At 49.8% G+C, this 14,167-nt stretch overlaps 1 protein-coding gene across 1 annotated transcript in view; it reads right to left on the bottom strand.

Annotated features, from left to right (window-relative positions):
• Positions 1 to 14,167, bottom strand: part of DPYD (dihydropyrimidine dehydrogenase) — a 660,046-nt gene that overhangs the window by 185,464 nt on the left and 460,415 nt on the right. Inside the window, exons 17-18 of the mRNA XM_066246448.1 lie at positions 5,417 to 5,537; positions 4,512 to 4,631 (exon numbers count right to left, since the gene is read on the bottom strand). Coding sequence (XP_066102545.1) covers positions 4,512 to 4,631; positions 5,417 to 5,537 — 241 coding nt within the window. The remainder of the gene's footprint in view (positions 1 to 4,511; positions 4,632 to 5,416; positions 5,538 to 14,167) is intronic.

Here is a 14,167-nt window from a genome sequence, read left to right as displayed (position 1 = left end):
ATGTGCCTTGACCAGGCAAGCCCAGTTTCGAACCGGCGACCTCAGCATTTCCAGGTCGACGTTTTATCCACTGTGCCACCACAGGTCAGGCTGGTCTGCCATTTAGTGTGATGTCTTTTCATTTTGTTGATGGTCTCCTTTGCTGTGCAAAAACTCTTTAGTTTGATGTGGTCCCATTTGTTTAATTTTTCTTTTGTTTCCCTTGCCCGGGCAGACATATCAGAAAAGATATTGCTACGAGAAGTGTCCGAGATATTACCGTCTACGTTTTCATTAGAATTTTTATGTTGACTATTATTTCTTTAGAGCCAATGAGTTCCATGGAAGCCGTGGCATGGTAGAGAGCTTCATCAGCCCTCTGAATTTCATAAAAATGTTCCTTCTGTACCCCGAACAAGCTTGATCGTGATGCTATTCTCCTGATGAAGTCACCTTTAGTTTTTTGTTTGTTTGTTTTTTTGTTTTGTTTTGTTTTTCATTTTTCTGAAGGTGGAAACAGGGAGAGACAGTCAGACTCCCGCATGCGCCCGACCGGGATCCACCCGGCACGCCCACCAGGGGCGACGCTCTGCCCACCAGGGGGCGATACTCTGCCCATCCTGGGCGTCGCCATGTTGCGACCAGAGCCACTCTAGCGCCTGAGGCAGAGGCCACAGAGCCATCCCCAGCGCCCGGGCCATCTTTGCTCCAATGGAGCCTTGGCTGCGGGAGGGGAAGAGAGAGACAGAGAGGAAAGCGCGGCGGAGGGGTGGAGAAGCAAATGGGCGCTTCTCCTGTGTGCCCTGGCCGGGAATCGAACCCGGGTCCTCCGCACGCTAGGCCGACGCTCTACCGCTGAGCCAACCGGCCAGGGCCTCACCTTTAGTTTTTTAATTCAGCCTTTAAAGGACTCACACCGTGAGCTTTGCTATTTCCAGGTATTTCTCTCCCAATGGAAATTCAGGTTTATATACTGTTCTATTATGAATCTAATTCCTATGTCTGGTGCCGTCCCCACTTGTAACCACCTATAGATGAGATGGAAAAACACCGTTTCTAAAATAACAAAGCCGAGCGTGAGACCTCGGGATGGGTCACTAACTCTCCCCCGTGGTATAAATTTCTAAGCGCAACAGGTATCAATCTCCTTGTTTGATGACTTCTCTAGGCGAACGGCTTCTTTTACATGTCAAGGAGACCTCCCTCTAAAAGAGTAGCTTCGATGCATCTTACATCCTGACCCAGGACCGAAATTATAGACAGGCATGTCCTCCATGTGTAACTGAAGAAGGTATTTGACCAAACAATGTGAATTCCAACTGTGTGCATAGCAGTCTGACATGGTGTATAGTCTGATTCATTTTTTTTTAAATAAAAGTGTTGCTTTATAGTTTGTTATACATTTAAGAGGTGGGAACCAGAGTTTGTAAAGCATTGCTTTCCTCTAGATTTGAGACTCTTCATATTTGAAAGAACTCAAATGACATTTCTGACCTGAGGTCCTCTCTTCCCAATGTTACCTTTATTAGCTAATGCATTTTTTTAAGTGCAAAGAGGGGAGGCAGAGATAAATTCCTGCATGTGCCCCTACTGGGATCCACCCAGCAAGCGCCCTACCAGGCGTGATGCTCTGCCCATCTGGGGCCATTACTTGGCAACTGAACTATTTTTAGCACCTGAGGCTGTGGCTTCACAGACCCATCCTCAGTGCCCAGGGCCAATTTGCCCTAACCAACTGAGCCATCGTAGTGGGACAGGAAGAGAGAGAGAGAGAGAGAGAGAGAGAGAGAGAAGGGGGTGTTGGGAGTTGGATAAGCAGATAGTCGCTTCTCCTGTGAGTCCTGACTGGGAATCGAATCTGGAACTTCCACATACCTGGCCGACACTCTACCATTGAGCTAAGCTGTCAGGGCTGCATATTTATTTTTTAAAAGGCCATTACTGAGATGTGACCAATTTCCTATAGTATGTGTGTCCCCAAGTACCTCACTGCCTCTCCATTTAAACAAACTCAAACCTACATTTCAAACAGCAGAAACCCTATTCTGAGAAAAAACAAAAATAAAAAAGACAGAAGAAATGGTGAGAGAATATTGTAAAGTAAAAACATGGCCCCCCCCAACAAAGGCAGGCACGCGTGGTCTTCCGTGCGGCTATCTGGGGGCTCCAGGTAGCTTCCACGTGCGAGAAAACCTCTTGATTCAAGCAGCACTTGTGAGAGCAGACGTCCCCGTGCTCAGAGGAAAGCCTGCCGGAAAGTACTAGCACTGAGCTGTGGTCGTTATTTTTTTAAAAATCTTCTAAAAGTATCTGGCACGTTTTGTGTGATTCCCTGTTATTGAGTCGGCACTTGGAGTCTCGACACCCACCTCCGATAAAACCAGCCATGGCATTTCACTACGCCGACGTTTGTGTCGCCCCTGAAATCTCACGCCATTGTTGTTGTACAGAACCCCCCTGTGAAGCTGAGTTCTGAAGACCCTTGGCTACAGAGGGCTCGCCTCCAGCCTCAGATATATTATCATTGCCTTCTTAAAACCGTTCTTTTTCGGATTCTATTACCTTGTAAGTGAAAGCAAACGTTGCTTGAAAGGAGAAAATCGATTAATTTTGTCCGTATGCAGTGAGGCTATTTTCCAAACGAACTGCGTCATGTCGAGGGAACCCAGCGCAGAATGTATCAAACATGACGTACAAGCTCTTACACACGTCAGGGGCCTTCTGGTATGTGCAGGAAAGTCCCACCCAGGCTGAGCGGAGCTCGCAGCCCAAGTGGAGGTTGATACATGAATTCATAAATCTTAGAAACGGCGCTTTATGGAAATGTGAACCCGCTTTATGGCCCGGAGCTGGGGCTCGGCTTGCTTCCAGGTACCGCCATCACTTCCCGCGCCCGTGCGCTTAAGGACTGCGACACCAGACTTCTCCTTGCACCGTCATTTTGTCATTTTATTTAGACTGAGTTATAGGACGAGAGAATATTCAGAAATTGCAGCTTAAATGAGAAACCGTGAATGGTGTGACTCCCATAAAATACTACTGCAATAGCTCCTTGATCAATGTTGAATGCTTGGCGCCCTCCGTGACCTCCTCTATCCCCCAGCTGGCTACACGGCGGGCGGGAAAAATGGCCCAGGCTGACAGAAAACCCAGCTGCCGGCCCCTCCCGCTGCCCTGGGGTCTCCCGACTCCTTCTTCCAGACAAGCTGGCGTGGCCCACGGGGTCCCTGCATCACAAAGACATTGGAGGCCCTGTCTGGTAGTTCTTGATTTGTGTGTGTGTGTGTGTGTGTGTGTGTATGTGTGACAAAGACAGAGAGACAGATAGGAAGGGAGAAAGATGAGAAGCATCAATTCTTCGTTGCTGCTCCTTAGTTGGTCATTGATTGCTTTCTCATATGTGCCTTGACTGGGAGGCTACAGCAGAACGAGTGACCCCTTGCTAAAGCCAGTGACCTTGGGCTCAAGCTGGTGAGCTTTTGCTCAAACCAGATGAGCCCGCGCTCAAGCTGGCGACCTTGGGGTCTCGAACCTGGGTCCTCCGTGTCCCAGTCCAATGCTCTATCCACCGCCTGGTCAGGCTGGTGGTAGCTCCTGATTCTTGTCCACCTCCCTCCTTCTGACATTGTGGGAGGGGAGGGGCATTCAACCACAAGTAGAATATAATCTTTCTTTTTTTTTTTTTCTTTGTTAAGACATGGTTCATAGATGCTCTCCATGGTCTGCAACATGATGACTCCGCACGGAGAGCCCTGACCCATGCCCACCCAGCCTCTGCCGAAAGCGTGTGGGCGGGGTCTGCTGAAGCAACGCCCCCCGGGGCAGCGGGCACTGCTCAGGGTTGTACAAGGCCCCTGCCTCTATCACCAAGGAGATGAGCCCTCCTACCAGCACGGCCCAGAGCTCCACAGCACTCACTGCCTTTGCAAAACCAAGTCCCCGTTGTCACAGCAACCGAGCGCGCAGGGCCCAGACACTGACCGGCTCTTCGGGATGGAAACTTCCACATCTGTGTTAAATGCCAGCGTTGGCCCACGAGAAAAAGTGCGCCAAGGTGGCGGGAGGTCTGTCTGTGTCTGGTCGGCAGCAGCGACAAACGTGGTGTTTCCCGGGTTTACTGAGGATCCCCGGGAAAGCACGGGGCTTCGGGGAAGGGAGACGGCACCATCCCAGGACACGGGGATGCCGATGGGGGCCGGGAGGAAGGGGGGAAGTCCGGGGGCTCCTGTCCTCCTCGGAGGAGGCCCTCACTCCCGCCTTCACGGTGGAGGGACAGGACAACCGTGACCGTGAGAAAGCTTGGGGACCGAGCTGCCCGCGGCAGAACAGGACCCCGGTGAGGTCCACTCTCAGCATGCCCCCACCTGCGCCGTCAGAGACCTGAGCCTCCAGCCTCACAGGGGTCCCTCCGGCCTGAGGACGGGGCACTTTCAACAGACCCGCAGTGCAACCATTTGGCAGTCTTGCTTGTGACACACCCCCTCGTTTCTGTGCTACCGCCCAGAAAGCCACCAGCGAAGAGAGGCACCTACCGGACATTCCCCCATAGGTGGTCCGCTTCCCGGCGCCCACCGCCGGCCAGGGCGTGCCGTCCGCTCTGAGTCCCATCAGCCCCGAGACGGTGTTGGTGGCCGTGACGCCATCCGCGCCTCCTACGGGGAAGCATGTCAACACTGACCTGCAGTTTTTAAAGGGGACGCTGGGAAGACCCACTCAGACCCGCCGGACACCCGGGAAAATGCAGGGGCCTCCTGTCAGGCGTCCTCGCTGACAATTAGGCTTAACATGCTCGAGACACGGGCATTTTTAATGGCACCTGTCTGTTTTCCCAATTATTATACGGCTTTACGGATGCCAGGTGCTCTGTGATCCGTGCTATTTTCCAGGTAATTTACAATAGTTTTGCAAATCCAGAGGCACGTGGCGTAGATGATTTGTAAAATCATGCACTGACTGAATGATCTATGGGTTCAATAGACAGTCAGCGAACATCTGTCTGTTCAAGGCCCTGTCCTGGGTCTGAGAAGATATAACAGGAAGCCAAGCAAGTTCACATTGTGGAAGGCTGGGACCCTTGTTTCTTTTTTACTTTATGAAAGCTTCCAATGCTATTGCTGGATTGTTACATTACTAGGGCATTTGTTTCAGAGTGATTCGCTGTAAAGGTGGTTTTGCTTCCCACTTCTTTGTGTGGGAAAACACATGTTTATTAGAAAAACGTGACTCCTGCAGTTCTGTCACCCCGGAAGCGTTTGGAGTCTGTCTGTGAGCCTGAGTCTGGGTGTGACTCTGGGCCACGCCGTTGAGCCTAAGTGCTCAATGTACTCCTTCCCTTCAACATGACAGGAGGACCAGTGAGTGCGTCTGTGGGTACAGACAGACCCTGCACGGCTCCGTGAGCCACGCCCACAGAACTGGGTGGCCCTCGAGTCCTTACCTTCCTTTGCAGCTCTGGCGATGCTGACGATGTCGGTGACATTGGGGGTCAACTTGGCGAAGAAGGGAATCCGGATAGCTTGCCTCACCCAGCGACAGATGTTCCGTACCAGCTCTGGATCCTGTTCGGAAAGGTTAAACGGAGAACATGATTACAGAACTGCGATCAGAATGTGTCTTATCCAAAGCACAGTAAAGCTGTGTCACGTGTGTGTGTGTGGGGGGGGGGCGTGCGAGACAGCTCAGATTCAGCAATGACCTCCGTGATGCACGTCTCAGCGTCTCACCTGGACCCCCTCGGGAGCTGAGGTGATCACACCGGAAGGGACCTGCGAGTTCCTCCCACCAAGATCACTCTCCTCAACGGAGCCTTTGGAGAATAACATCACCAAGAACCGGACGGACACGATGTGTTGTTGCTCACTTAGCAGGAAGCAAAGCAAAACATAAAACGCCTGGTGGCGAGTTTGGGAAACATTCCAGAGTTTCTAGTGACCTCCTTGGTTTAAGTATGATAATAGCAATATATATATATATATATATATATATATACACACACACACACACACACACACATATATATATGTGTATATATACACACACATACATATATATACATATATATGTATGTGTGTGTGTGTGTGTATATATATATATATATATTTTTTTTTTTTTTTTAAACCGGTGATTCCCAGGTGAAGGATATGCAATGCTGTTCTTTTCACGATTAGGAGGCCTCGCCTTGCTGACGCGTGGTCAGGAGAAAATCTGAGACTTCCTGGTCAGTCTAATTACGATGCCACAGCACGCGCTGATGTGGGTCCCACAGGAGGCGTGATCGGGCACGGCAGCTCGCTCTGTACATGCGACCGAGATCTGTGCGACCCTTTCCAACATGCATCGACTTGAAAGAATTGATCAAAACGGCAAAAATAAAATAAAATATCAAATGCTCATTTGTAAAAGCAAGGAACAGACGCTTTCCCGCAATTCTTTCAGGCTTCCGTGTCCTCCTGGGACACACAGCATTTAGAGGGCAGTCGCCTATCCTACCTACGCGTGGAAAATATCTTAGCTGTAGTACTGCTCTCTGATTTCAACGCACACAATAGTCCTTTTTTCTCATTACTTTTAGTGCAAAATTTATTCTGACAGGTACTGATAATGCGCTTTGATAAATTACCTTAAAATATGCAAGAGCAATTCATTATTGAACTTGGTAATAACACTATCTTAGCAAGTTAAAATGTTTTTCTTTCCTTTTTTTTTTTTTTTTGAATCCAAGAAAAACCCAGAGGGGGGAAAAATGCAGCCATATATTTAAACCGTGAAAACAGGAGGCAGGTATGTCGCTCGTAATTAATATGTGTATATGTAAGAAAGTTGCTCTTTGCATTTTAACTTTTCCAGTTCTTTCACGATGAGATTGCTCACGTTGTAACCTTTGGAAAGAACCTTTTCACGCGGCTTAACGAGTCCTGATCCGTCATCTCGCGTTTCTCTGAATGTGACGCGTTTCCCGGCCAGGATGCCGCAATGACGTGATTTCTGGTGACTGTCACCATCTCCAGTCAGCAAAACTAATAATTTTAACCCACACACTGCCCCAAAGAAAATCCTTGCCTTTGCATGTTCTCTTTTCAGAATAGTAATTTCTTCATTAAACAACAATATTAAAGGAGCCCGGTACGCAGCCCTCTCCCCTGGCCCGAGCCACATCCTGCACAGAAAAAGCTGGAGACTCCGCTGTGCAAACTCCAGCTCATGAAAATGGAGCTCAGCCCTGCCCCCGCGACGCTCATGAAATATGTATAACCACCGCACTGGCGTTGTGAAGGGAGTTGCATCTTTGTGACTTTCTTAAGTTATGAATTTTCCAGGGGACTTCACCTGGAAATGACAGTCACTCTAGACAGGACGAAGTGCGTGTCCTCTGTGAACACTCTGCTCCAGCTCAAAGTTGACAAGAATGGGAAAGATCACTTGTGTCGCAGAACAGCCCAACGGGAATGACGGAAACAAATTCAAAATCTTATTTGGATCCAACGGAGGAGACACTCACAACGGAGCAGGTACCTCTAAGTGGCTTTCGATACTATGTACTGCGGACAACCATGTCTTTCCAAGCGCCTTGGGACATCTGTCACACATTTTCTTTCCCCCTGTTGATTATCACGAGAATATTTTAAATGAACGTCTTTCACACAGCGTTGAACAATTTGAAATTTGTGCCAAGTTCTTCAGCCCTTTTTTTGTTTGTTTCAAAGCCTGGCCCCTTGTTCTTGCTGTTTCCTTGCGTCTTCTGTCTCTGTTTGGAGATTCCATTTGACCCTCTGTAATTTGATGGGTATTCATGGTGTCCAGATACAGTTTTCTCATCTTCATATTCTGCTAAACCAGCTGCTCACAAATCCTCCAACCCAGCTGAATCATAATTTAATGACCTGGAAAATTTTGAAAACAACTTCTGACTAACATTATTGTGAAAACTAATGACTATTCCATAAACTATAAAGTGCTGTTGGACATGCATACCAGGGAAGATTCTGATACAGGCAGAGGTGGGGTGAGGCCAATAACATGATAAAATGAATCTGTATACTTTGGAGAATTAAAGGGTGCACTGTATCTATTCACTCTTTCTTGGTTTCCCCACACTTTTCATATTAACATTCAAGAGCTAACAGAAACTAACAGTGTCTCTGCATCTTGACCTTCTCACTGTCTAGTGAAGTCATCGGATGATGTTGCCTTTCCTAACAAACCAGTTTTTTGAATCGTATTGCAACAAAGAGATTTTAGACCATTTCTAATTCTCCCCCAAATCTTCCGGATAGGAAATACACAAAGGCACTATTAGCACTCAGACCAATTAATACTTTAACAGTATCCACACAAAGAGAAAGTAAACAAAACAAAGTCATGCTAGACTGCTTTTCCATGTGTAGGCATGAGACACTGTAGGCACTCAAAAAATATTTGGTGGGTCAACGAAAGAAGAATGAACGTTAACTTGGCACCATTTTCAATGGACTTTTTCATAGAGTCCTCAGAACACAGCTTTAAGGATAACCAGGTTATATTTTCCAATAGAGAATGTCTAAAAGCATGAAATCCTAAAAGACTTGTTTACAACTCTGGGATAATTTTGCAAGGAAAAAAATGGTGTATAATCATGCAAAAAAAATAGCTTAACAAGTCTTTTAAAGTGTCTAACCCACAAAAAGTCAACCTGGATCACCAAGTTTTTACTGTCTCTTCCCACAGGTATTGATAACACCCATTCTTACCAAGACTTCAGTCTTCCCACAGCAACTGCTTTGTGTGTGTGTGTGTGTGCGCGCGTTATGTGCATACATGTGTTCTTCTCTAACACCTACGAACCCTTTCATTATTCATGCGATTCCCCCAAGAACGCTTTGAGGGTAACAGAATAGGTTTTCCCAAGCAGGAAGCCCTTACTTAGTGTGACTGTCGGGCAGCTGATGGCGGTGTGGGGGGTGCCACATCATACGCAGGTGCTGGGCCAGACTCACTAGGAAGAGGAGGCAAACCAGCTAGACACAACTTTGGCTTCTTCGACAATGTTTTATAAGGAGCAGCCCTGTGTCCATCTGCAGTTAAGACGCCCTGGACGACATCCTTACGAGCACCGAGCACAAAAGACTAGAACATGTCCTGTTGAGGAGACCGCTGGTTTCGGTAGTTTCCATTGTTTCCAAAACGGGTGGTTTTTAAAGCTTCATTAGCCTGCACCATAAAACAGTATATTTTTCAATACTAGGAACTAGTGTGTCTCCAGTCACACATTATGAGGGTTCCGTAACCAATGGCCCCTGCTGCCCTCAGGGCCCTTGAGATGACCTCGTCCCTGGAGGACAGGCATTTCCTCCCATTGCCCAGCATGGAGTGGCTTTCCCACCCCACTGGTTTCATGCCCTGTACAAAGGACAGGGCGCCAGAGAACAGGACCGAGAATTTCTTGATAGGCTGAATTACAAGCGAAATTTTTGACTGTAAGAAACATTCCTCTTCAATTTAGCTGGCAATTTTCACTCTGGACAATTCTTTCTCAAAATGGCTTTCTTAGAGGGTGACATTTTCATGAATCCACTGAAAAATTTTTACCGGTTATGAAATGTTTTTTCCACTAAGGAACTCCTGAGCCTTGCCGCGCACAGAAGGGCAGGAGGCAGCGAGCGTTTTATTACGTTCCCTTCTCTGACAGAGAGAGCCGGGTGCAGGAGACCCGTCTGGGCACCCATTTCAACTTCTTAATTTTCTTCCCCACTATTATGTCCCAAGCCATCATCTTCTTCAGCAAAATTGCTCCCTGAAGTGAAATGCAGCCATCGCCTGAACTAGAACTACAGAAGCTTTCGACTTCATTCTTACCTGGGAGTCTAGACATAGCTTCAGAGTAATTGGCAAAAGTGAGTCATTTACCCTTCTATGTCAATAAAGTAGGGCAGAAAGAGTTTCACTGATCCAGGCGGCAAAGTCCTCCAGGAAGAGTTATTAGTAAACGCAATGGGTGGTGGTGGTGGGGGGATGCTTCACGTTAACACAGGAAGTAGCACGTGCCCCTCCTGCCTTGGTTTTTCTGACTTAAGAATTCTAACAATGGGGCAACTGCCTTGGAAAACCATCTCCAGGTGTCCTATCAAGGTTAACACACAATTGCCAAGCAACCCGGCAATTCCACCACTCTCCGTGACCTCTCTTGGAGACAGGAAAATATATATCCACACAGAGGTCTGCCCATGAATGAATGCTCAGGGCAACTTGGTCAAAAACAGCCCCCCCCCCCCCCAAACACTCATTTATATGTGAAGGAAGAAACAAACAGTAACATAGCCACACAATGGGATACTATTTCTCCATACAAGGAAACAGACCACTGAATCATGAAGCAACTTGGAATTAGCCAAAGCAGCAGTTATGCAGAGTTCAGGAAGTCCCCAAAGGAGTGGCTGCTTAAGCGTACACGTATGTGAAACCCCACAAAGGAAGACTGTGCTCACAGCAGTGCGATGGCTGCTGGGATTGCAGTTGGGGGTGGGGGGGAGGGGATCAGTGGGAAGAGGCATACGGACACTTCTGGAGGTAATGGGAATATTCAGTGTCTTGACTGTGGTGGTGTTTACACGGGTGTAGACGTTTCCTGACACACCTCAAACTCTAACATTAAGCGTGTAAATTATACCACCATGATTTTCATTTAAAAAATAATAATTCTAAGGGTATTTCAATACAAAAAGAAAAAATGAAAGCCAGTGGCATGCTGGACAATGCGGGTTTTTCCCTAGCAACACACACTGATTGACCACAGGGTGCTGCCAGTTGGTCTGTGCCGGAGACCAAGACCAGCGGGACGAGGCTGGCAGCGTCCACTAGGAAACACCACGCAGCGCATCGATCTCACCCGCGCACGCGCAGAATGCCGGGTACCAGAGAGACCCTGGGAACGCCCTCCACTGCAGACCGCATCAGAGCACGTGGTACCGGGTTTGGCTCGGAGTAGGCGCCCGCCAGGGACACGCACTGCTGACCTGATAGAGCTCGTCCTGCATAAATTCACCCTGACCCCTCATTTCCATGTCCTCAGAAGAAAACCCCGAGTATAAAATGATGGGGTGTGGCTGAACTCAACACTCAACCGTTTCAGGCACCGTGCACTAAGTCAGACACTGGGGGTTCAGAGACGTGTGACATACGTCAAAAACAAAACAAAATAAAAAATACTTCATAATCTGGGGTGGGGGGATGCATATAACAAACATGTGACAATAAAGTGTGTAGGTGTACACACATGCGGTATATGTGTATCTGTGTGTAAAACATTATATATGTGTTTCCCCTCCACTTCCCTTTTAAGTACTTTCATAATGTTTCCTTTCCTTTTTCCTTTTTATTTTTGTGAGAGAGAGCGAGAGTGAGGGGGGGGGCCAGACAGAGACAGAGAGACAGGAAGGGAGAGAGATGAGAAGCATCAACTCATAACTGTGGCACTTTAGTTGTTCATTGATTGCTTTCTCCTATGGGCCTTGACCAGGGGGCTGCAGCTGATTCAGTGACCCCTTGCTCAAGTCAGCAACCATGGGGTCATGTCTGTGATCCCACACTCAAGCCAGCGACCCTGCACTCAAGCAGGAGGAGCACACGCTCAAGCCGGTGACCTTGGGTTTTGAAACCTGGATCCTGAGCATCCCAGGCCAACGCTCTATTCACTGCTCCACCACCCGGTCATGTGCCAATAGTGTTTCTTTATTTCTTCCTTTTTCACCGTTAATAATCATCCATTATTGTGTTTACCTCTTTGTACTAGATTATCGGTCTTTGAAGGGATGCATCCTGTCTGTCCATCCTGATCCCCTAACACAGAGCCTGAGACACTAGAAGTAGTAAGTACTGTGTTGAGTGAAGGAATGGAAATTCCTAAGATGCTGGAGAGCCCCTGCCTCCTCCCTTCCGCGGAGCCAGGACAAGCTGGAGCGCCCAACCGTGCTTGCCCCACAAGCCAGTGGAGCGTGACAACAGTCCTCTGACCTACCAGCCAACTAACGGACCAGGAGGGCAACTGTCCCCTCCTGTGGCCTGACCGCCCATGACAACCCCCTGTGGCCCCAGGCTGCTCGTGGAGACGTCTGAGTCTTCAGGCTACTGAGGGATCTCCAGAATGTGAACCCCGAACCCTGCCTCAGTCACAGTCCTCGGTCCCTGGCACCCGGTGGGCTACCTGCTCCTGATTCACCAGCCACAGGGCGCCTGTGTTCCTGCCTCACTCCTGGTCCCCCACTTCCTGTGACTCCAGCTCTTCTTCCCTTTGGGCAGCTTTTCCCTAGCGTACCGTGTTCCCTGACGTTCTCCCTGCCAGTGGTCCCCATTCCCACACACTCAGTCAGGCCCAGAAGGGGACATTTTTAACCAATAGACAAGAATTTCCATCACTGCTTAGCTTGTTCCTGCCGGCCAGGTGCTCTGTGTTGTGACCTTTAGCCCTCTGATGACCGCTGTGTTCTCTGCCTACTTCTCCACAGGCTCACTTCTCTACTGCCCAGCGGTCGCGCCAGGGACAAGGTCAGCGCCAGAAACTGGCCGCACCTCAGTCTCCCTGGCCACAACGTGCCTGTGGATTCGGAGTCCGATTTCTGGGGATTACACTGATCGCACTGGCTAATTCCAGCTGGAAACCTAGCGCCTGGCCTGGCTGCGGTGATGAAGTTGGAGATGGGCCTGCCCACAAAGCAAGCCAATGGACACCTGCTGCCCACCCACAGTTTTGTGCTAGTCTGGCCGATGGGAGGCAGAGTCTGCAGGCCAGACGTTGCCATATTGAATCGCTGAAGAATTGAATTCCCGGAGCTCGTGAGCAGATACGCTTGGGTGACTCAAGTGGGATCTGAAATGTCCTCCTGGGATCCAGGTGGCAGACACTCCCACGCAGAGCCCCCCCCCCCCAGGGAAAGGGCTGGGCCCCCCTGCCACAGTGCTGCGAGCCCACGGCCTCTGACTGCGCCTGCCCACAGGTCGGCCCCGCCTTCTACGTGATGGCGCCTTTGTGTCCGCGAGCCAGGTCTGCCCCTCGAGGGTGCACGGCCAGGGAATCAGGGCGGACACTGTTTCCTAGCCCAGTCCCAGGTGTCCTGTGGATGAAACCAGTTGACAGCCCGTTAATAACAGCACGAGGAGCTCGTCTGAACACTCCACCCAGGCCGCGGGGGTTCTGACACCGCGTTCTCGCGTCTGCGTGGCTTTCCCCGCCCACTGTGTGCCCGAGTCCTGCCTTTCTGCGCCTCAGCCCTCGCCCACTTCTGTCCATACCGGGGCCCTCCGAGACGAGCCACCTGCCTGGACGGACCCGCCGTTTCCCTGCGGCGTCCACACTGTCCACACTTGACCTGTCTGTCACATGTCGGTCATTCTAGAGTTATGGTGACTCCCCTTCGCCTCTGCTGGGTGTTCCCATCTCTGCTCCCCTTGTCTCAGCTTTTATCATCCTTTCGTTTTTCCTCCCGAATCAGGACTGGCACGGGCTCCTAGGTCCATTTTCACAGACATGAACGCCCTCCGAGCGCCACGCGCTGACGAGTTAACAGACACTGAGACTTCACAATCCTCTACATTGTATTGTTTTTGAAAACGGCTCGTTCTTTTTAGCATTTTTATACTGAGCTCCCCAAAGCCTTGATCTTTCCTGACACGTGGGGTGTGACCTACCTGTCGATTCAAAGGCCGATATTGTACAAAAGAGCAGTGTCCATTGTCTGCTTTACAACTCGTGACGTTTTGAGGTGTCACCAGGAACACCTACATGTATGGAGAACCAGGCTGGGCACGTGCTTTGTTGACTGACACATGTGACGCTTGGTGACAGGAGGGGTTCAGAGCTGAGGACCCGCAGAGCCACACGGAAACCCAGCAGGCTACCCGACCAGGGCTCTGAGCCACCGTGCCTGTGACCCCACGCTGATGTGAATGACTGACAGGCCCAGGGAGGGGGCTACTGCCTGGGACCACAAATGACGCTGAGACATTTTGGAGGGCGGGAGTCTAGGTCCCTGTCCTGGGAACCGTGTGCAGGTCAAGCAGAGGGAACCACCGCGCAGGCTTATGTGAATGATGTAGGGGAGAAGGGGGAAACTGCCCGCCCCTCGGCGGCAGTGGGCGGCTCCAGCCCGGGGGGGGGGGGGGGGGCTCGCCCTGCAGGGGCCCCTCCCCTCCATGGCTCAGCACCCGGGAGGAACAGCTG

Source organism: Saccopteryx bilineata, chromosome 11, assembly GCF_036850765.1.
Source record: "Saccopteryx bilineata isolate mSacBil1 chromosome 11, mSacBil1_pri_phased_curated, whole genome shotgun sequence".
Taxonomy (NCBI): Eukaryota; Metazoa; Chordata; class Mammalia; order Chiroptera; family Emballonuridae; genus Saccopteryx; species Saccopteryx bilineata.
This window is presented reverse-complemented; position numbering and strand designations above follow the sequence as displayed.